The sequence below is a fragment of the Pelodiscus sinensis genome, chromosome 9 (assembly GCF_049634645.1).
Source record: "Pelodiscus sinensis isolate JC-2024 chromosome 9, ASM4963464v1, whole genome shotgun sequence".
In the NCBI taxonomy this organism is placed as follows: Eukaryota; Metazoa; Chordata; order Testudines; family Trionychidae; genus Pelodiscus; species Pelodiscus sinensis.
Genome location: NC_134719.1, coordinates 742040 through 764551, shown reverse-complemented (window position 1 = coordinate 764551; position 22512 = coordinate 742040). Strand labels below are relative to the sequence as shown.

The 22512-nt window shown below is 50.5% G+C and overlaps 1 protein-coding gene across 7 annotated transcripts in view; it reads right to left on the bottom strand.

Annotated features, from left to right (window-relative positions):
• RNF220 (ring finger protein 220) overlaps positions 1-22512 on the bottom strand; it is a 330094-nt gene that overhangs the window by 67241 nt on the left and 240341 nt on the right. For 6 of the 7 annotated variants that reach the window (XM_075935811.1, XM_075935812.1, XM_075935807.1 and 3 more), the window contains 2 exons: positions 21890-21985; positions 10836-10878 (listed from right to left, as the gene is read on the bottom strand). In XM_075935811.1, coding sequence (XP_075791926.1) covers positions 10836-10878; positions 21890-21985 — 139 coding nt within the window. Of the gene's footprint in view, positions 1-10835; positions 10879-11009; positions 11220-21889; positions 21986-22512 lie in introns of those variants that run through there. The other variant, XM_075935813.1, reaches the window with a different exon arrangement.

Below are 22512 nucleotides of genomic sequence, written 5' to 3'. Positions count from 1 at the left end.
GAACGCACAGGGAGCCTGCTCAAAAGCCGGCTCCGCACACGCACCCGCTCTGTATCAGAGGCAGCGTGTGTGCCTGTGTGGGTCGACTGACGAGCCCAGGCTTACTGGCTCACCACAGACACGAATACACATGACCGCCCCCAATGGTAAGTAATCTTTAAGGGGCTCCAAGGAGTGCAGAGCACAGATGGCGCAACGCAAGACCTCCACCCGCGTGGAGCAGCGTCTGTCGGGTGACGACCATGCCACCCGGGCCCCAAGATGGGGCGGTTGATCGCTGTTTACTTACGCTCGAGCGAGATGGCGATAGGTTAGCCCCCAAACTCTTTCCATACAGCTTTACAGCTGATGAATGCAATAATTGGGTGGGGACTGTACTTTTGGCCTAAGTCACAAATTCAAACCTTGTTTTCTAGCCTGGACGATCGAGTGTATGGGCCTTGTTCTGCCTTCCTTCTGATAGATCCAAGAGCCCTCTACAATCAGAGAGTTCCTCTCTGTGTAAGTATCTGCTAGGAGACCTACAAGGCTCAGTTTTGTTATACAACGGTTACTTTCAACATCTCATGCTCCCTCGCATGCGCCCTTCCTAGAAGGTCGGATCGAGGCAGGAGCCATGTGGGGAGGACGGGCGATTTGGTTTTGGGTGAAAGGTGGTCTGCATCCCCGCACGGGGGTTTTTATCTCCCTGGTTCTCAAATTGATTTGCATTTGTGTTATTTTTATTTAAAGTACATCCAAGCCACGCAGTGAGAAACTGGAAACTGCATCGACGCCCAAGAGAGCAATCTGGGGGAAAGATACTGAGAACCATACTGATTAGGAAAAGCAGCCGAGAGAGCCTGTCACTTAATCCAATCTCTCGTTAATTTGAGCCATCGTTAAACGTGATCAAAACATCTGGAACCAAATGATTTGCATTAAAAAGAACTTCTGTCCTTTATGATGATGGCTTTAGGCAGGTATTACTGGGTAACTCAATCACTGGCTGGAGCAAAGTCTCTGTTTAATTAACGAGGAAGGTCAAAATTCCGAACACGAGACAAGAAAGAGCCTAAGGAAAGCCCATGTGGTAATGAGACATGACACCACTGGAAAGTTGTGTTAGGCGCAGATTGTTATTGACATGGTAAGCACTGCCACGTGCCTGGAAAGAGGCGCTATTCATGCCAGCGCGGGGATGGATGGCAACATCTATGGCTTACTACAACCAATGCGAGACTGGGAAGGTGCTGCAAACCTAGCTAGGGGATGGACAACAAAGCAGGGAGGCAACAGACTTGGAACTGTCGCCCCCTCCGGTATATCCAGCTCAACAAAAACAGCCTGATTTTTCTAGCATCGTGGTACCCAACACACTAGCCACGTGTGGCTATCTGGCCAGCTGAGTGTGGCTAGCTCACTAGAGCAGGAACCATTACAGGAGACTGTGCAAAGGCAGCTACAGATCCTAGAGAATTACACTGCAAGCCCTCCAGGAACCTAACTCTGGGCCGGTTTACAATGAGGATGTTCCCTCAGCCAACTGGTTTCAGCAGATATCTGAAATCCACCCCTGCCTGCTCCAGAACCCTCCCCATCTGTACACTGGGGCGTCTCTCACGTTGGCTAAGGAGCTAACAAGGAGACTGCTTCCCACTGTAAGCATCAGACACTTCAACGTGTCTGGTGGGGCATGCTCCTGGAGTTTCAGAGTCGGTTTGGTCTACTCTAAACAGCGAGGGAAACACCTGGTTATCACCTCCTACTCCCCAAGGGAAACAGGTCTTTCCTAGAGCACTTTAATCTGCCCGAGCATTCATTAAGGGATCTCCAAGTCACCCTGTTGTTTCAGGCCAATTCCACCAGCCAAATACACAGGGAAGCTTTGGAACTTAACTTCATTTACAAGTTTAATTCTTATGCAAATGGAAAGAACAGGGATATCAGCTGGCTCGCACACTACCTTCCACATCCTAATGACTTAACCAAACAATGGAGATGCTAATTGTTCTTATCAGCCTCTTGTAACTACTTGAAACATCTACTCAATGTGTCTCTCTCTTTTTCCTCCCCCTTATTTATTCTTGGATCGGACTTCTTATACTCCACAAAAGCTCATGATACCATCTACATGCTTTGTTAGTCTTTAAGGTGCTACTAGACTATTTGCTGTTTTTTACGTTTTCCCTGTTACAGACTAACCCTCTCCAAGTCTTTTCTAGTCTGTTTTGCCCAGAGAAGTAACTCTAATAAGGCACCACAGGGCCTTATTTATGGTCTCAATAAGTCCTGGTCAACTCTGCTCTGTGCCTAAACAAGTCAGTGTTTTTTGTAACTGCCTGTTTTGCAAACTCCACCTGGGTCTGCGAGTCAAGTTGGGGATGCTGGAGCTCACACTTCATCACCCACAAGAGAGATTTTACAACGATGTTGCACGCAGATTTGAATCCAGCTCCCTCTCCCACAGCTCGGCAGAGGCAAAGCAGTTCACCAGGATAGAAAGAAAGCGCATGAATGTCGCCGAGTCAGAAGGCGTGACTGCCTCTGCGAAGTAGTTAAGGGACAAGGTCATTAATAGTCAAGTATAAAGAAGCCCTCAAATCTCCAAATGAGATCCACAGATCTCAAAATGCAGCATTATCCTGGTGTTATTCCTCTTGCCCGTTCACCTTCATTTTTCAAGGATCAGTAGGGAAACACATGCACGGAGGAGCTAAAAAACAAGGCTCCCGCTAGGGAAACAAAGCTGCTTGCCGGGCAAGTTAAAAGTGATTAAATGCTATTAGGTGTCTTTCGTTGCCACCCCAACCCAAAGGAGGCACTAACAATATACCTAACAGGCAGGCAGGCAGGGTGTGCATCCGGGCTGATTAACCCGCCCAGCCTCGCAAAGCAAGCTGGGGCAGGCGGCGTCAGCGGAACAAAGGGGAAGAGAACCCAGGTCTCTCCCAATCCCAGATCCAATGGACTGCACTCTGTGTCTCGCCCTTTCCCGGAGCAGCACAGTGCCAGGAGCGAAAGAGGCACTGGAGGGACGAGGTGTTGAAACCAAATCCCTCTGCCATTTCCGTTCGGCGGTCATTAGCAGCAGCGTGGCGCTGCGGGAAGCCGCCGGGGCCCTGGTGAGGGTTGCGAGCGCAAGGGAACGCCGCCGCCTGGAAAGCGCAGCCTGGGCAGGATTCCCTCTCCCTGCCGCGGCGCTGGGCTATCACTTCCAATCAGTGCAGAAGGCACAGAGCCACCCCAAAGGCAAGGGGCGATTGTGGAATTGTCCCGAAGGGGAGCAGCTCAAAAGAACAGGCAAGTGAGACCACAGTATGGTTAATTAGTGCTGATAGATGCGATCATTTCTAATTAGCTCACTAATCCCTCTCCCCTGTGCTCCTGTCACAAGACCAAAGGGGGAGGAGGCGGATTTTTCCCCTGTCCCTAAGCCAGTAAGAGAAAAGCTCCGAAAATCCTGCGGTAAGCAAGAGGAGAAGGGAGGATTTCACTGGAGAGCCCCGGAGTGCTATCCAGGAAGCAGCCCCTTGCGATCGCTGATGGAACCAAGCTACTGGGCCAAGAGGGGAGGAGTGCAGGAGTTTTTATGAGTGCTCATGGGTATTACTAGACCATCAGCAGCTGGTCAGCACCACTGGGGCCTCTGTTTTAACTGAGGTTCTTGCTCAGCAGTACCCTTGACTACAGCCGAACTGCAGCCTCAGCGCTCTGCTAGAGAGGGGCAAGGCTAGACCAGCCCCCAGAGGCAACGTGAGCAGGGGAAGCTATTTTTCTCCTCTGCTACTGGGTGCCAGTGTGGCAGGGAGAACTAGAGACCACTGCCTCTAGTATCTGCTCTGGACACAGCGAAAGGCCTCTAGCAGAGTGCTGGATTCTCTGCTGTTGCAGAAGGTGCATCACCCGTGGTTCATGTCCTTCCCACGTGTACTCCAGACCCCCCCCCCCCCACGCCAAGCTACTGGCGCACGCCCTCTGGCATCCTGACTGCTGGCACCTTGGGGCTCAGCGGCAGTGACGGACGCCGGGCAGGTGAAATGCCATCTTCCCGTAATGGGGTCTTCCAGGTCAACTGCTGCGCCCGCCTGGCCTAAACGTTCCCAGTCACTTCCGATCACATCTCAGCTAGCGGGCGAAGGGAGCAACCCTCGTCATTTTCACTGCTGCCGTTGTGCCTCAGTAGCAGAGAACCTCCTGGAACCAGGGCCACACTGAGCGTTAGATGTCAGCCCAGCATATTTATCATAGCAATATACACTCATCACACCACATGCTGCAGCGAGCATTAGACACCGTATCAACAGCACATCTGTTTCTACCGGTCCGTGGCCTCCAGTGGCCTATGTCTTCCTATACCCTGGTCACTTCCGCTGAGCATTCCAGAACACTTTGCAAACCTGGAAAGTCAGCTCCGGCATTAGAAAACCTGAACCCTTGCCAAAGGCAAAATACATGAGCCTTTGGTGCCGAAACAAGCGAGGGAGGGCCTTTTGCAGATCAGCAGCCGGAATGCAAGTACCGAAAATAAAGATAAGGAAGGAACAAAACAACAAATTAAGAAAGTAATAAGACTGGCGGGCTGGATTTTAGTGACACCTAAAGAGTTTTCTAACTTGTAGAATTAATCCTAGAAATACTTGGGCCTGAAAGGTGTAACTTTGGGAGCACACCTGCAGTTCACGAATTTCAAAAGCCTGCACAAGGTAGCGGGTATTCTATTGAATTGGTCTTCCTGTACTGTACTATTATTGACTTTTAACAACAGACCTGAGGATATTGGTTTTTTGGGTTCCTGTATACATTCCATACCCCGTCAAAGTAGGTTCCTGTACACATTCCATAACGAATCCAAGTGTAGTCAAGGAACGGAGAATACAATTTATCAACAACCTGGATAAAACCACTAAAATACAAAGTGCCGAAAAAGGTCAGTATGTTACTAATGGTACTTCAGGCAGTCCAAGGGTCCATGGAGTGCAGACACAATGAGCAGCAACTACTTACAACACACTACAACAGCCCAATCAAACTAAGTGCAGACATTGTCAGTTCCAAACAAACCCTGTATTTTCTCCCTGGGTGTCACAGGGCTGTCATTTTTTGCCTGACTATGGAAGCAAGAACTGCTAATGACAACATCAGTCCTGCAACAGACTACTCAGCGGGGCTCCGTGCCAGTGCAGAAGTCCATGCGCACAGAGCCCAACGGGGTGGCAAAAGGCGTCCACCAGCACCCAGACAATTACAGGTTTGGGATCAGCGGCAGCACAGGACTCAGCCAGACCCTTAGACTTTCTGGGAGGGAGCTGTAAACGAGACACAAACATGAACCTAGCAACCTTTAACGGCTCTACTGAAGTTTTTACAAAGATCATGGAAACATAGGGTTGGAAAGGAGCCCAACAGGTCATCCAGACCAGCCCCCTGAGCTAAGGAAAGACCAAGGAAACTTAGACCAGCTCTGACAAGCATTTGTCCAATCTTACACACTTTCGACAAGGATTCCAGAACCTCCTTTGGAAACCTCTTCCATAGCTTCTCTAGATTTAGGAAGGATTTCCTCATGTCTAATCTCAATCTCCTTTACTGCAGATTAAGCCCATCACATCTCGTCCTTCCTTCAGGTTCAATTGCAGCAAAAAATAAAAACACCTTTCAAACATTTGGAGGTTTTAGCTGGCACTGATTCTTCGGAGTTCTACTAGACGGTGAGTCTCCTGGGTAGACGGACTTTGGTGAGACTCCCACAAAAACCTTTTGGGGCCTAGTCCCAGAACTGCCATCAGGAAAAATGCTTCAATCAAGAGAACACGCACAGCAATGGCAGTGGAAGCGGCCAGCTCAAGAACTGGGCAGAGCAAGAGAACGGAGAACTCTCCAGACAGTCAGAATTGAAACTGCCTGAGATCTTGTAAGCCTAAGAGAGGCTACTGCTGGCTATATTCACAAGAGGACCTGAAGGGAGCGCTTCCGTTTGCATGGCAAACGGCCCCCAGTCTGGCTTCACAAGACTGTGGGTGCACAGCCTGCTCCCTGTGATTTTGCAGGACCGACTGCACAGGCTTTGGAATTCCCAATCCTAGAAGCCCCAATCTAGAAGCCGCTTTGAGGCCTCTTGGAAAATACAGCTGCAAGAGTCCACAAACTGCGCAAGCACAGCACAAGAAAGCTAGGGTCACAATTCCCTCAGCGGGCATATAAAGAAACTGATGCGCTGTAGTAGGGAAGTAATAGTGGAGTCGATTAACTGATAAGCAAAAGCGTATAGGTTAGTGCTATAGACGACACGCATTTCTCCCCCCTTGTCAGTACTTTTTCAGCAGGCAGGCCAGCAGCCCGCTCAGTCCCAGCTTGCGCCGGGTCTGGGACCTACCCCGTTGTAGCTCTGCATTTAAAGAGTATTAGCAGGCAGGCAGGCAGCCCGGCTCCGTTCTGGTGGGCACCGGGTCTGAGAGCTCAACCCCCCCCAACAGGGGTTGCTGCCACCCTGCACTGCTGCCTCTGTATCAGAGGCAGCAGCATGGGGGCAACAGGCAGTTGGTCCACAAGGGGAGCTAATTTTTAAACTGGCTCCCCTCATAGACCAGCTCCCGCCCGGCACCCCACGCTGCTGCCTCTGGTATAGAGGCAGCAGCGCCGAGTGGCAGGAGGTTCCTGGGGGGTGGGGCCAGAGTGCACTGGCTGCCAGCCCCACCCTCAGGAACTATAAAATAGTTGACTAATCGATAAGAACTCATGAGGTTAATCGACTATTCGGTTAACTGATATTTAACATCCCTACTCTGTAGTTCCTACATTCTGAAGGAGACAGAAGCCCATCTCCAAAAAGCGTGCATCAGACCCTCCTGAACACCACAACGTGAGGTTAGCACAAGTGACAAGTGCTGGACTGGTGCACAGAAGTCAATTGGAAACTTTAGTACAGAAAGTAGATTTCCACTTGGTGTCTCCCACAGGAAGCATGTGGAACTGGTACTCAAGAACCTGCATCAGCTTCCATCCAGTTTATAATTCAAAGGGGCTGATTTAGGAATGTTAGATAGTGTGTAATTGAATAATTGTGTAACCACATCAAATATAGCGGTTATATGATTATTTCTGGGGGTGGGACCAGCAGCCAGTGTGCTCTTGGCCCCACTCCTGGGGAACCCTCTACCACCCTGTGCTTCAGACAGAGGCTGAGCCAGCATCCACTGAGCAGTCTCTGTCCGTGGTGGGCCTGGGCTCACCATGGTCAGAGGCTGATCCGCACCAGCCCCTCTGCCCTGCTGCCTCCAATAGGGGCAGGTGGACCTGGTATTTATGGGAGAGATGTAGCAGTGTGGAGTGGGGGGAGGGTGGTTCTCCAGGAGCCAATACACATGGGGAACTGGCTTGAAAGCTGGCTTCCCACGAGTGCCAGCTCCCTCCTGCCACCCCTCAGCCTCTGTGCTGCTGCCTATCAGAGGCAGTAGCACCTGGGGAAGGGAGGGGGTGTGTCCCCCTGGTGGCTCTGTGGGATCCGGTGCTCGTGGAGAGCCAGCTTAAAAACTGGCTCCTCATGGGCACCAGCTCCCACCTCCCTTCCCCGCCTCTGATATAGAGGCAGCAAAGTGGGGGGGAAATGCGTGTAGTCCACAGGATTGACATTGACATCCCTAGTTTGACCTATAGAAATAAACTTTCTGACTATCAGGAGTTTAGGTGAGGCCCCAATCTAACTATACACCATGCCCTAATTTCATCAGGGACAGCCTCTGTTAGCCTGCAGGTTTATACCTGGTAGGCTTTCCCCTAGAAGCCAACTGACACTGTTAACAGGCTGATTGAAGAGCAATAAGTCACCCCCAGAAGAGGAAAGGTACCTTAGAGTTCTGAAGGGATGAGAGAATGAGATATCTAAGCCACCACCAGAAATAAATGCTCATAAAAATAGGTTATTTATGCTGCAAGAAAGCAAATCTTTCTCTGTAAGAGAAAACCACTATAGATGATCCTGGGAATTAGACTGGTGAGTTTCACGTCAGGGTATACACAGGTTGCAATAACAATTAAAAAATCATTCTAAAACATCTAGATCACAGTATAATAGGGACAAATTACTTTGGTTTCTGCAAAGGAAAAAAAGTGAACTCTCTAATCTAGTATAATTCTTTGAAGTGCCAGCAAAAATGACGGAGAAGGAAAATCAGATGACGATACATTTGGATTTATATATATTTGTTTTGGGGTGAATCCCTGGCTCTAATGAAGTCAATAAAACAATTCTTGTTACATCAGGAATCTTTTGATAGATATAATATTATAATAAAAAATGGCTCACAAATTTTGAGTACTTATAAGACGCAAAATGTTGGGGAACTAACATGTATTCCTTTTAGCAAAAACTTCCAGTGTATATTCTCAGTAAAAAGGTGCTTTGTGCAATAGGAAGGGAGGTCTGAGATGCCCATGCTGGGGAAAGAGGCATTTTTATCACTGAACACTTATCAGATTGGGTGTATGAGTGTGCGTGCTGAAAACATTATTTTCAGATGTTCACGCTTGCCCTGGATTCAGCTAACAATGAATGAAAGCGCACAGGACTCCTTTTCCTCCAGACTCTGCACTTAGAAAGATTCTGAGATGCACTTAACACACTTGTAAAATACATTTCCCTTTCTTTAGCTTAATTCTGAGGTCTAATATTTTGGTTACGTTAGTACCAAAATAAAATTTAAATTAAGAACTGTAAATTGGCTACGCTATCTATATTGAAGCAAATTCAATAGTAAACATTAATACAGTAGAACTCCATTGGTCCGGCATCCAATGCTCTGGCACTCCTGATGGTCCGGCACCATCGGGAACCCGGAAGCGCTGGGGCAGCCGGACAATTGGAGCTGCTCTGCACCCGGCTTCCCCGATTCAGCCGCTGCTGAAACTGACCAGCAGCTGAATTGGGGAAGCCGGGGGCAAAGCAGCTGGGGTGCTGCCGGGTTGGTTCCATAGTGCTGCCCTTTGGGGCTACGGGACTAACCCGGCAGCACCCCAGCTGCTCTGCCCCCGGCTTCCCGGAATCAGCCGCTGGTCAGTTTCAGCAGCGGCTGAATCTGGGCGCCTGGGGCAGAGCAGCTGGGGTGCTGCCTGGTTGGTCCCGTAGCACCGCCCCTCGGGACCAACCCGGCAGCACCCCAGTTGCTCTGCCTCAGGGGTCTCGATTCAGCCACTGCTGAAACTGACCAGTGGCTGATTCCGGGAAGCCGGGGGCAGAGCAACTGGGGTGCTGCCGGGTTGGTCCCGTAGCACCACCCCTTGGGACCAACCCGGCAGCACCCCAGTTGCTCTGCCTCAGTGGTCTCGATTCAGCCGCTGCTGAAACTGACCAGTGGCTGATTCTGGTCAGCTGCCGGTTAGTTTCAGCAGCAACTGAATCGGGGATGCCTGAGGCAGAGCAGCTGGGGTGCTGCTGGGTTGGGCCCAATAGCGCTGCCCCTCGGCACTGCGGGACCAACCCAGCAGCACCCCAGCTGCTCTGTCCCAGGCATCCCCAAGAGCAGCTGGGGTGCTGCCAGGTAGGTCTCACAGCGCCAAGGGGCCGTGCTACCGGACCAACCCGGCATCACCCCAGCTGTTCTGCCGCAGGCATCCCCAGTTCAGCCGCTGATGAAACTGACCAGCAGCGGCTGAATCGGGGATGCCTGGGGCAGAGCCAGACTATTGGAAGGGGGGAGGTTATGGGGGGTCTGGGGTGGCATCCCCCTCCCACCCTAGACCCCTCATAACCCCCCTTCTGATAGTCCATCATATCTGATAATCCAGCAACCCCTGGGTCCTAAAGGTGCCGGATTATCGGAAGTTTACTGTATAACATTAGACATCAAATATGAGTATTGCTGTGTGAATAGTAACTTTTGAATGTTCTGATCCAAGCGAGTTTAAGGTTTCACCATGAAGTGGCACTGAGCAGGAAAAAGAACATTCTACTGACTTATTTCCACATGCTGAGATAGCAATTTTTGTCATTTAAAGATAAAGCGGTTGAGATATTTGATTAGTGCAAAACATTTTACTTTTGCAAAATAGACATATTATGCCCCTCCCTCCTTAAAGAAGTACAATGAAACAGGTGACAAGTATCAGAGGGGTAACTATGTTGGTCTTTATCTGCAAAAGTTAGGGTACTTTAAAGACTAACAGATTAATTTGGGCATAAGATTTCATGGGCCTTAAAGACCCACTTCCTCAGGTGGACCAATACCTCTAGGGGGATGAGGGAAGGAAATCAGAAGATCCGCATAGACACCAGAGACTCAAGTACACTGAAAATTGCTAATATAAGCCTTTGTGGTTAAGGCTTTCACCTAGAAACATGGTCCATACCACTACTGCAGAGCATCTGCATTAATCATAATGGAGGATTGGAGACTAAATGACACACCATAGCTAAGACCCCAAAGCTGGAAAATGTTTCATGTATGCAGATGATGAACCAACTTGTAGGAGTGGGTTCCACAGGATTATTAAATACTATTTTCAATTACTTACAAAGCAAATATGTAAAAATATAAACATAGAGCTCAGCTATAGATCAATTATTCGTCATATTTGCATTTCTGCATTGTAAGTTTCTAACGGCTTTAAAAGGCATCAGAAATTACTTTATTTGCTCTGGTTTTTAGGGAGAGGGGTGGGAGGAAACTAACAGGCCCGTAAAGGGGGAACAGCCTGACTTGGAAGAGAAGGGGGTGGGAGCAAGATGATTTTTAAACAGCCAGGCAACGGGAACCAATTAATGCTTCAAAATAACGTCGCAGGAGAGAGAAAGGGGAAGGCTGCAACTTCCTGGCGGGGACGCCCTCAGCAGCCAGCCCGTGCCCGCCAAAGCCACTCACCATTCAGCCGGGTCTGCCTGTTGGCTCGCACGCGCAGGAAGGTCTGCAAAGGGGAGAAGAGCAGAGCAGTGTCAGGGCCCGGCGCCCCAGGGCGGCCCCCCGGGGACCCCCCCGCCCCGCCCCCGCCGGCCCGATGTAAACAAACCCGCCTCCCGCCCGCAGGCCCGCGCCCACCTCCTCCCGGCCCCCGCCGCAGGGCGCCCGCCCCCCGCTCTGCATCGCCGCGGGCGCCGGGCCGGCAGGCGGCGGGGCGGGGCTGCGGAGCCCCAGCGGCCGGGGATGCGGCTGGATGGAGCGCGGCCCGGCCGGCGCCTCGGTTCAGCTCCCAGCGGCCGCCGCCATGTTGGGCCCGGTCATGTGACCCGCCGTGGAGCAGGGTGAAAGTTCGCCGCGCGGAAAGGGGGTTCCCATAGCAACCGGCAGGCGGCGGAAGCCGGCCAGTGGGGCAGGGGCCGCGGCGGCCTCGCGCCCTCACCCCTTCCTGCGCGTGCGCAGGCCAGGCCCCGCTCTCCCCCTCCCGTCGCCAGGCCTCATGTCCCCTCCCTCAGCACTGTCAGGCCTAGCCCCCCCCCAGCCAGGCTTAGCCCCTCCCCCTGTGCCCCCCAACACACCAAGAGCCCCCCCCAGCCAGGCTTAGCCCCTCCCCCTGTGCCCCCCCAGCACACCAAGAGCCCCCCCAGCCAGGCTTGGCCCCTCCCCTTCTGCCCCCCCAGAACACCAAGAGCCCCCCCAGCCAGGCTTGGCCCCTCCCCTTCTGCCCCCCCAGCACACCAAGGGCCCCCCCAGCACAGCCAGGCTTGGCCCCTCCCCCTGTGCCCCCCAGCACACCAAGGGGCCTCCCCCCCAGCTCACCCAGGCCTGGCACTCCCCCCCCCCCCCCCCCCCCCGCCCAGGGCAGCAGATGGGGCCAATCAGCCCAGGAGAGACCCCAGCAGCCGGGAGCTGTGTCCAGACCTGCTCCAGCGCCCCTGCCCAGCTGGGCCAGAGACCGAGCTGTGGTTCCTGGCAACCTCCCCCTGGAGCTGGGCTCTGGATCGGTACTAGGCGATCAGGAAACAGGCCCTCCCGCCCTGTACCACATACCCACCCACCTGGATAGCAGTGACCCATCTCCCCCGACTGTCCCGCACTCAGAAGGGCTTCCTGCCTATGGTTGCACAGTCCTAGGGCCCAGAACGGCATCCCTACAGAAACCCACCCGCCGCAACATAGCCATAGCCCCAAACACTGACCCAAACCATGTACTTAGGTGGGCCAGCACAGGCGCCGCTCCAGAATTCGAGAGTGACAATCTCACCACCTATGTCCCCTGCACAAGGGTGATTATTCTTTGCTTTGAAATCACCATTAGCGGCTGCAGGAAGGACTTGTGCAAATAAGCATTCTCTATTCTGCCGTGTAAAGCCCTGAGCCTGAAAGTACTTATATAAGCAATTAACTCTACTCACGGTGCTCCTGTTAAAATAAGTAGCAAGACTTGTGTGCTTAAAGCAAAGTGATAGTGTTTGCAGGATCAAGCCCTAAACTTCTGAATGGATGCTGAAAAAAACAAGTTAATGCAAGAAAAATCTCTTTTGAATCTTTAAGACCCTCCAGATGTTTTCCTAAAACTGATTTTTTGAATTGTTGGAATATAATGGAATCTCCCGCACTGTATTGCCAATGCACCCATTGTAACAGCAATGGGAGAATAGCAACATTTTGTAGCATTTTTAAATACTTTTAACCCTAAACTGGAGCTGGGATACAGAGTAGGTTGGCAGGTCAGTACACAGCATTATCCAAACAACCCTGATTGACGGTGTGTATATCTTTCCTCCCTTGCTTGAGGTGAGATTACTCACAAATAAGAAGAGAAAAAAATAAAAGGAAACATTTAGAGTTCAATTGAAGTTTATTTTTACGTTTGTCTGGTGAGCAGTTTTATGCCAATAGCCCCAGGCCAGACAGGGAAGAGAGACACACCCTGAATTCATCCATGCTTAGCCCACTGACATTAATGAAGCTCAGGAGGTGACAAAGAAGTGGGATTAGCCTAGATTTGTGTGTGAGATTTTTCAACCCCCTTTCAGATTTCTACCCGCTAAAGCAGCCACCAACCATCGTAAGCAACAGGGCCGGCTTTAGGCCGATTCGCCTGATTCCCTGGAATCGGGCCCTGCGCCTAACAGGACCCCGTGCCCTAAATCCGGAAGTGTGCTGGCGTGCCGGGCACGCTGCGGGAGGGGGCGTCAGCCCCACAGGAGCGCAGCGGCTTCTGTGTGGCGTAGTAGGGGTGAGTTGGCCCCTGGGTTTTGTTGGATGGCGGGACTCTGCCCTGTAGCTGGGGATTCAAAGGGGCTGTGACTTTTTTTGTGTGTGCTGTGGTTTTTGTTTGGGGTTTTTTTTTTTGGTCAACAAAAAATCCTGGCTGCCGGGGCCCCGTCGAAGCGGTTTGAATTGGGCCCCGCGCTTCCTAAAGCCGGCCCTGCTAAGCAATGTCCGCCTTGCCTGTTCCGATTAATGAGCCAATCGGTAAATGACATAAGAACGTCTTGAGTGTGGCCGCATCCACCACAAACTGCAGAGCGAATGAAATTCTCTATAGCTCCTAGATTGTCAGATGCTGGTTTTGGAGGTAAAACAGTTGGGAAATGCATATTTTTTGGAAAAGGGTAATTCTTGCTTCAAGCAGAGCCTCAGCTGCCAGACTCGTTCTAGTACTGTAAGCCTCCCGCAGGTGTCTTTATTGGTGTCTTCTTAGAAGCTTTATCCATATTATCTGATTCACACAGGTGGTCGATGGAATCTCTCTCAGTGACTAAACCCAGAACCCAGAGCATCACAATTAGCTAATCTTTGTTCTTCTGTGTGTAGAAACCTCTAACCCAACTTGAAGTTTAGTGGGCACCAAAGGGGATTCAGTCACTCTTATCATTCAAACACACATCTGCCAGGAGGGTTTATGTGTTATCCTTGAGTGGGAAGAGTGAAAACCACGGCCTATAAAAACTAGACAGGTTGGACCAATGGAGCCGGGGAGAGGAAAGTGAAAATACATAGTAATACTACAGGATTCCTTGATCTCTTTGTCGGAGTCCATCAAAGCAATATTAGGAGTTGTGGCTGATGGAACATCAAAGAGGCTCTTGGAATATCAAGGCAGCTCATATGAAGGAAGAGGGAATTCAGCTTTTTAGTGTTTTTTATGCAGATGCACCCCACTCCGATGCCACCTCATTTTGCTGTGTTTGGGACTCTACTGTCCAAATCCCTGGTTTATTAGAGTAGGCCCTGGTCTTGTGAAATGATGAACCCCACAACTGGGGTGTTAAGCATTCAATCTACAACTGATCTCAAAGGGATCTGGGGTCACTGTGGCCCATACCCCAAAGGTAGTTTGGTTCCTAACTCAACAGACGTTGGAATAATTGGGCTTCAGTGACAAACAGGATTAGGTTCCATGCTGGTGGATATGTGAGAGATGCCAACAGAACCATTAACTGTTTCATTTCCATCCATCCGTCAAGGCAGAAATACGGTCACTTAATTACCCCCTATTGAAATGCACAAGGCTAGATGTAAGGAGCATAGATCAAAAATCCTATTTTTAAAACAAGATTTCCTTCCCTGAGTTGCTAACGCCAACTCAGATTACTAAAATCCAAAGAACTGGAATCATCTCATTCCATTTTCTGGGGTTTTTTATTCTTTTCTTTTTTGCATGGTGCTTAATTCGGACACACAACACTGACTCCTCAGTTTTCTTCCTCTCTCTAGTAAGCTTCACTAAGACTATGTCTACACAGCAGCGTTATTCCAAAATAACAAGGAGCACATATAACTACCACCAGCTGGATTTGAACATGGGACCTCTGGAGCTGAGTACAGGAACCTCTACCCTCTGAGCTAAAAGCCAGCTGGCTCTCAGCCCTATGCTGTAGAGGTCTCTTGATCTTGACTGTTGCTGTGATCTAGGTACCACTTGTATTGCTCAGTAACCACCTAGGCTATGTCTACACTCGCGGCTTCTTGTACGAGTAATATGCAAATGAGGCTAAGCGTGGAATATCACTGAGCCTCATTTGCATACCTAGTGAGCCACCATTTTTTTCCGAAGAGGCTCTTGCGCAAGAAGGAGCGTCTACACTGCCTCTTCTTGCACAAGAAAAACCCTCTTGCACAATGCCGTTCTTCCTGAAAAGTAATAGGTGTAACGGCATTGCGCAAGAGGGTTTTCCTTGCGCACGAAGGGGCAGTGTAGACGCTCCTTCTTGTGCAAGAGCCTCTTTGGAAAAAAATGGTGGCTCATCAGGTATGCAAATGAGGCTCGGCGATATTCCACGCTTAGCCTCATTTGCATATTACTTGCACAAGAAGCCGCGAGTGTAGACATAGCCTAGGTGTATGAGTTACATGCATCTACGTGACAAGCCTTTATTTCAACATAATGGTGCACCGGAGGACTCCTCCGACTCCTGTAACCCTCATTTCACCAGGAGTAAGGGAAGTCTGGGGAAGAAAGCTCTTCCTTTCATGTCCTGCTGTGCAGACAGCACCTTAAGCTATTTCGACTTCAGCTGCTCAACTGAAGTAGCTGAAGTTGCGGAGCTGAATTCGACTTTTGCCCTGTTGTGTAGACGTGCCTCCAGGCTCTGGTGGACTGGCAGCCGAAGGCTGCAATATGTGGGTTACCGATGTGGCTACGAAAGGCTTCAACCTAAACAAACTCTGCTTCCCACCCCAACCCCTTAACCTCACAGGAACATATTGGCTTTTCCAAAAACAATTTTGTTTGTTGGTTTAAACCAAACCTAGATTTTGTGCCTACTTTATGTGGGGTTCTGCCTTTCACTGCTCCTAGGAATGTATGTCTTTTAAATGCAGTGGTGACGCCCCATGGCACATTCACTTACCAAATTAGAGCTGCTAAGTCTTGTTTCTGACTCTTTACTGAAGTAAGCGACAGTGGGAAGAGGCTCACTTTAGTGGTTCAAATAGTACAGAGAGGTGAGGCTTTGCTGGACCCGATTTGAGCCACATGTTTTTACTTATTCACATACTATTCAGCCACAAATATTCCACATCAGACTTACCTAACCCACTCGGGCTGTTCTCTCCCCTGGGAGAAGGTGCCCGAAATATTATTCTTAAGGCACAATGAGTTTCCCAAGCTGAACTATTTTTGTGAGTGCTTTGTTTTCTCCCTTGGTGATGTTGGTGGAGAGATGCTGGCAAGAAAAACTGTTGTGACCAGTATGCAGGCAAAACTCCCACGGAGTTCAGAGGGAGGGAGAACTGGATTAGGCCCAAAGCAAATGAGCAGAGCTGAAATGTCTACGAGAATGGAAAAAAAGAGCTGGAGCTGTGACCATCATCTCATGTCATGCATGAACCTCTACTCGCTGGGGCAGCAGCAAGCAGCTCCTTCCCATCTGACCACGGGCTTTAACCCTTTCATTCACATCCTGCTTTGCACGATCAGTCTTTCATGCCTTCTCCCTACCCAACTGCTGTGCTTAGAAAAGCCTCCTGGTTCATCAGAACAGCCAAATGGGCTCAGACCAAAGGCCCATCCAGCCCAGTATCCTGTCTGCTGACAATAGCCAATGCCAGGTGCCCCAGAGGGAGTGAACAGAACAGGGAATCATCACGTGATTCCTCTCCTGTCATCCATCTCCAGCCTCTGACAAACAGAAGCTATGGACACCATTCCTACCCATCCTGGCTAATAGCCATTGATGAACCTAACCTCCATTAATTTATCTAGTTCTTTTTTGAATCCTGTTAAAGACCTCGTCTTCACAACATCCTCCGGCAAGGAGTTCCACAGGTTGACATGCGCTGCGTGAAGAAAAACTTCCTTTTGTTTGTTTTAAACCTGCTACCTATTCATTTCATTGGGTGACCCCATGTTCATGTTTGCCGAGCGCCCTCGCCTGTTCCAGCAAACACCCAGAAAGCCACTTGTTCACAGAAGCACTCTATCGAGAGAGACCTCACACCACTGTACGGCAACTTCCTGTACTAGACCAGCTTGCAACATCACAGTTAAGCCACGGGTCCTGCAGCAAGCTCCAATCAATGGGCGTGGCATGGAGGAGAGGGGGGTTTCTGTGCCGGGCAGTGTTTGGGGCCAAATCCAACCCCCAGACCTTGGAGCAACTCCATAGCCCCCACCACCTTTGAGGCTGCTGCCCCCATCAACAGAGAAGGAACATGGCAGGTAGGGTAGAATATTTGGGGGCGTATAGGTGAGAGAAGCTGAGAGTAAATTAGCTGAGGGCTGTTTATCCTCTGCAGGCTAAAGCCTTTCCCAGATACGTGATCCTGGAATCAACAACTTTTCTTTGATTCAAGCCTGTTGCCTTTTAGCTCGTGTTCCAATGAGCTGCATTCCCAGCTAGTCTATTTCCCTGTCTCGGTTTGGTTGGTGCAGCCTGTTTTGGCAGGGGCCAAACCTTAATCTTAAATCCAAACTCCTGAGCTTCCCAGGGTGATTCAGGTTTGAATTTGATTCGGGGCCCATTTTCCAGTTTGGATGTTTCTGAACTCTCATGGGAGTAGCTGATGCCACAGCAGCACGGCAGAAATCGTGCACAACCAATCCCCTGCCGTTCCGGGTCGCTGGCTGAGCGCTAATGCGCTTGGCACTGTCGGAAACACCAGAGGAGACATCCTGGTACGTCCTCTCTGCCAAAGCCCGGCAGCGCAGTGGCGACAGGCTCAGGCTATGGTTGCATCAAGGAGCAGGAAGGAAAGTGGAGTGAGGAGCAATGGTCTGAAGTTGCAGTGGGGGAGGTCTAGGTTGGATATTAGGAAAAACTATTTCCCTAGGCGGGTGGGGAAGCGCTGGGGTGGGTTCCCTAGGGAGGGGGTGGAATCTCCATCCCTAGAGGTTTTTGAGTCCCAGCTTGACAAAGCCTTGGCTGGGTTGATTTAGTTGGGGTTGGTCCTGCTTTGGACAGGGGGCTGGACTTGATGACTCTTGAGGTCTCTTCCAGCCCTGGGATTCTAGGATTCTAAGGTCTCCAAAGACACCCGGGGCCCAGTTCCGTCATGGCCCAAAGACGATGCAAGTTTCGCACTGGGAATGAATTGCTTGGCAAATGGACGTAAGAGGGCAGCGGGGCTCCTTGTACTGATGGGGAGAGCAGGGTTTGAACCTCTTTTGTCATTCTCACGTTAGCGGCTTTACCAGCAGCACTGCCTTTCAGTGTGTGCGTCACGCTCAGCCCTCACGTCACCAAGTGACAAACGGGTCCAAGACACACCCTCTTGCCCCCTCCAGGTTTCTGATCCGCCCCGTTTGTGCATGGAGTAGCCAAAGGCACCCTCCCGTTCCGAGTGGAGACAGACCTTGCTAACGACTACAGATGGGCCACTGAAGCAGTGCTTGGATCTGGAGCTGGGTTCAAGGTTCCGGCCCGTGGGACTCACAACGCATAGAGTTTGGACTCCAAATGGCGGAAATCTGAGAAGATCTTTCCGATTCTAAGCTCCCTACGGGAGGAGGCGTGTTACTCAGAGCTGAGTACTCCAGCACTCGGCACGCGATCCCATTTGTGCCATGCTGATCTTGAACTAGATCCCCCGGCTCTCATGGGAATTGCATTTGTTTACTTCAGATGACATCTGGAAGAGCTGGGTCCGCCCTGGAAGTGCTCAGCTCAACCTCCCCCCCAACCCGCTATTTTTTTACCTTTGCTATTCCCAAATGGCCACCTCACTACCAAAGTGCTTGTAAAAGGCGAGCAAGGCCACGCCTTAGCAAGCCACCTCTGCCCAGAGCAGAAGTCTGAGTGCCAGCGTTTGACTGATTTCTTGTACATTCTCACTTGCATCATAAATAACCCAGGGAACTTGCGATGCAAAATTCCGAGTGCTGCATCTCTACGAAGCACACATCCTTCTAGCACGCATCTGCATGTGCACAGCTCTGTTCTACAGCCCTTCAAGGCCCGGGGCAATTCTTCTGCACAAGCACCCGTGGATCACGCTTCCCCATTCTTTGACTCCTGCGCGTTTTACTTGTTAATTTAGAGGGGCAAATTCTCATTTACACAAAGGATTTACACTGCTCTGGGATCCACTTGAAAGGCCCTTTCCGCTGCCAGAGTGGCACGCTGCCGTGCAAATGAAAATCCGACCCCGAGGTCTTTTCTCCCCGCAGTTCAAAACTGTAATTCCCGTTTTGCATTTGCATTCCGGGGCTGCAACCCCTCGTAAAACACACTCACAGATTTGAAATGTGTCGGGCGAGCTAGACTCAGCCCCCGGAGGAGGAGTGCAATGTGAATCTTTGTACGGAAGGATGGGTGAAGAAAAAATCATGTTGGCAAGCTGCACAGAGCCTAGACTTACAAGAAGCTTGGCGTTTAGGATGCTCTACGTCTTTCAGGACCAGCTGATAATTTTACAAAAAGAAAATTTCATCCAAGCTCGGTCTGAAAGTTCACTATTGTAATCGAAAGAAGCTGGACATGAGTCATCAGGATGCCCTGGTAGCCAAGAAGGCGAATGACATATTGGGGTGCATTCAGAGGAGCATTGCCAGCAGACCTAGAGAAGTGATTATTCCCCTTTATTCGGCTCTGGTGAACCCACATCTGGAGCATTGTGTCCAGTTCTAGGGCCCCCATTACAGGAAGGATGTGGATGCATTGGAGAAAGTCCAGCAGAGGGCAATGAAAATGATAACGGAGCTGGAGCACATGTCTAGAGTTGCCAGGTGTCTGGTTTTCACCCGAACAGTCCGGAAATCGCGTCTTTCCAGTAAAAAAACCCAGGAAATACCGGACAAGTGCAATGTCCGGTATTTTCAGCTTTTCCGGCTGGGCACCCGACGGAAGCCTGGCGGGGGCGGGGGGAGTGGCTGGGGAGGCGGGGCCACAATCGCATTTCGGCGCTGGGAGCCCTCTGCTGGTCGCTTGTGTCTAGTTGCGTCTGATGAGGGAGTGACGCCTTGGGGAGGAGGCAGTCTGGGACAGACGCCCGCAGGTGCCTTCTGACTGCATATTTAGGCTCCCTCTATGGGCTCTTGTCTCAGCCAAAACTGACTGGGGTAGAATTTCTGCCTGTTCCCTCCGGAAAATTGATAAAGGCCGCATAATGTAATGTAAAATATAGGATGAGGACTGTTGAGATTGTTGTTAATGAAGTTCCCATTGGGTGTTAAGCATGGTGTTGGGTTTTGTTTTGTTTTTTGCTCAAAAATGGTTTAGCACGTGTGCTTGGTATTTTTTTTAAACCATCTGGCAACCCTACACATGACCTATGAGGAGAGGCTGAGAGATTTGGGCTTATTTAGTCTACAGAAGAGAAGAGTGAGGGGGGATTTGAGAGCAGCCTGCAACTTCCTGAAGGGGGTTCAAGAGAGGAAGGAGAGAGGCTGTTCTCAGTAGTGACCGATGGCAGAACGAGGAGCGATGGTCTCAAGTTGCAGTGGGGGAGGTCTAGGTTGGAGATTAGGAAAAACTATTTCCCTAGGTGGGTGGGGGAGCGCTGGGATGAGTTCCCTAGGAAGGAGGTGGAATCTCCATCCCTAGAGGTGTTTAAGTCCCGGCTTGCCGAAGCCCTGGCTGGGTTGATTGAGTTGGGATTGGTCCTGCTTTGGGCAGGGGGCTGGACTCAATGGCCCTTGAGGTCTCTTCCAGCCCTGAGATTCTATGATCATCTCAGTTCTGCCGAGTCCAGCAGAGACAGGAGTAACTTTGTGATTTTACTGTCACCACCTTGGCCGGCCGCTTTCCCCATCACCCTTGATCTTTACTTGTTGCAAAACACCAAAGCAAGGCCATCTATCCCTGCGGGCGGGGAGTGTGCCTGTGAAGCGCACACAGGCACTTCTGGAGGCTCAAGACAGAACTATATCTTGCGACCCAGAAGCCGCAGGTCAGCCCAGGCCCACGCCACGGGGCCGTTCGCACGCTGGCCTGTGTTCTGTGCCAAGTCCCACATCGCTCAGAAAAATCTCTTTCAAATGATTTAGAAATGTCACTGGAGCTCATTTTTGTATCTGTTCACACGCAGGTTCCTTGCAAGCCCCAAGTCCAACCCAACAGGGCTCGGCGGCGCAGGGACGGCTTACAAATACGAGTCTAAATTAGACTGCGCCATGGTAATGTTCAAATCAGATTCCTCTGGATCTTCCTTTCTATAGTCCTTTGGAGTGGGAGTCACTGGGTCTTAGCTATGGGCCATCGATACATGGATGAATGTTTCCTCTCTTGAGCCTTGATCACGTTCATTTTGCAGGGAAATTGTAAATCAGAGCGGCAGAAGGAAACATTTCCCTGTGTATATGGCGACACATTGAGTCAGCTACGCATGATTCAGCTATATAGTAGGCAGAGAGGCCACAAATTACCCCCCATCCATGTCAGTGGCACACAACTGAGGGTAGAATACGCGACTGGATTGCATTGACCCTGCAGGGGTGTGTTCTGCTGCATGCCAAGCACGCCCACACCCTCTGATGCAATGCTAGAAACCGGATCTTCCCAGACAGCTACAGGGGGTGTACGCCTGCTCCGGGAGCATCCCAGCAAGCCGGCTCTTTGCTAGTACTAATAAATAATATTCTCAGAGCCCTGCGCAGACACAATGTTTTGTATCTGCATCGGTATTGGTGAAACTGAGCCGTGGAGATCTGCGTCCGCCTCTGAGAATGCGGATACCAGGGATATAAACAGACAGCCGCAATTTTGCCCGGTTCTAGATACAATATTTGTATTCGTATCCGCAAAAATGAGCTAGGGATATAGAGGAGCTCTCTGTGGATTTGCAGGGCTCTAAATATTACCTCAGGAACTTCGCTGTTCTAAGAATTTGCTTGTCTACAGCCCTTTCTATCCAGGGCTCTCCAAGTGCAACACGTCATGTGTGAAGCCTCACAGCTCCTCAGGGAGAGAGGGAAGCATGAATATCCCCATTTTACACACAGAGAAACAGGGGCAGGGAGACGAAGGAACTAGGCCAAGGTCGCGGAGTCGCTCTTAAGAGTTCCTGGCTCCCAGTCCTGTGCTAAGACCAGTGGTTTGCCCCGGCTGGCCGTTTCCTGGCTGCCGTCTCACCTGGTATCTGTCTGAGTGATGGATATCGTCTGAGGAGTGAGGCGAGGCTGTTCGCGAGTCCCCTTCCCGCTTGATTGAGGCTGACAACAAAATTGACTGCAAGAGAAAGGGAGGAAAGGAGAAATTTACACTGTGAGCAAGGCAGAGCAATGATACATCACAGGCGGTGTCAAGGTCTTTCCCATTCCCAGCAGAAATGTGTTGTCTCTCTGGCCGACAAATACTGCAGCAAGCCCAGAGCCGGCATGTTAGCACGGCCGACAGTGGGAGGGGTTGGCCTCTCGGCTGGGGGAGAGCCCAGGCCATGCGGCCTTATGGTTGGGCTGGGTCTGAGAGCAGCAACAAGCGATCAATTCCCACAGCTGAATCCCAAGTTATCTAAAGTTGTAAAATACATATTTGTATCATCTTGTAGCACTGAGTAGACACATAGACTCCATGAAACCCAAAACCCACACCAGAGAACATCCTTCAACAGATGAAAGCATAACAACCATAAAAAGCATTGACTGTTAGCATACATTCACGCTACACTCACTAACAAAGATGCTTCATTCATATACATTGTACTGTAATTTACTATTACTCTGGAATATATTTTAATAGATAGTGTCTGGAAGATC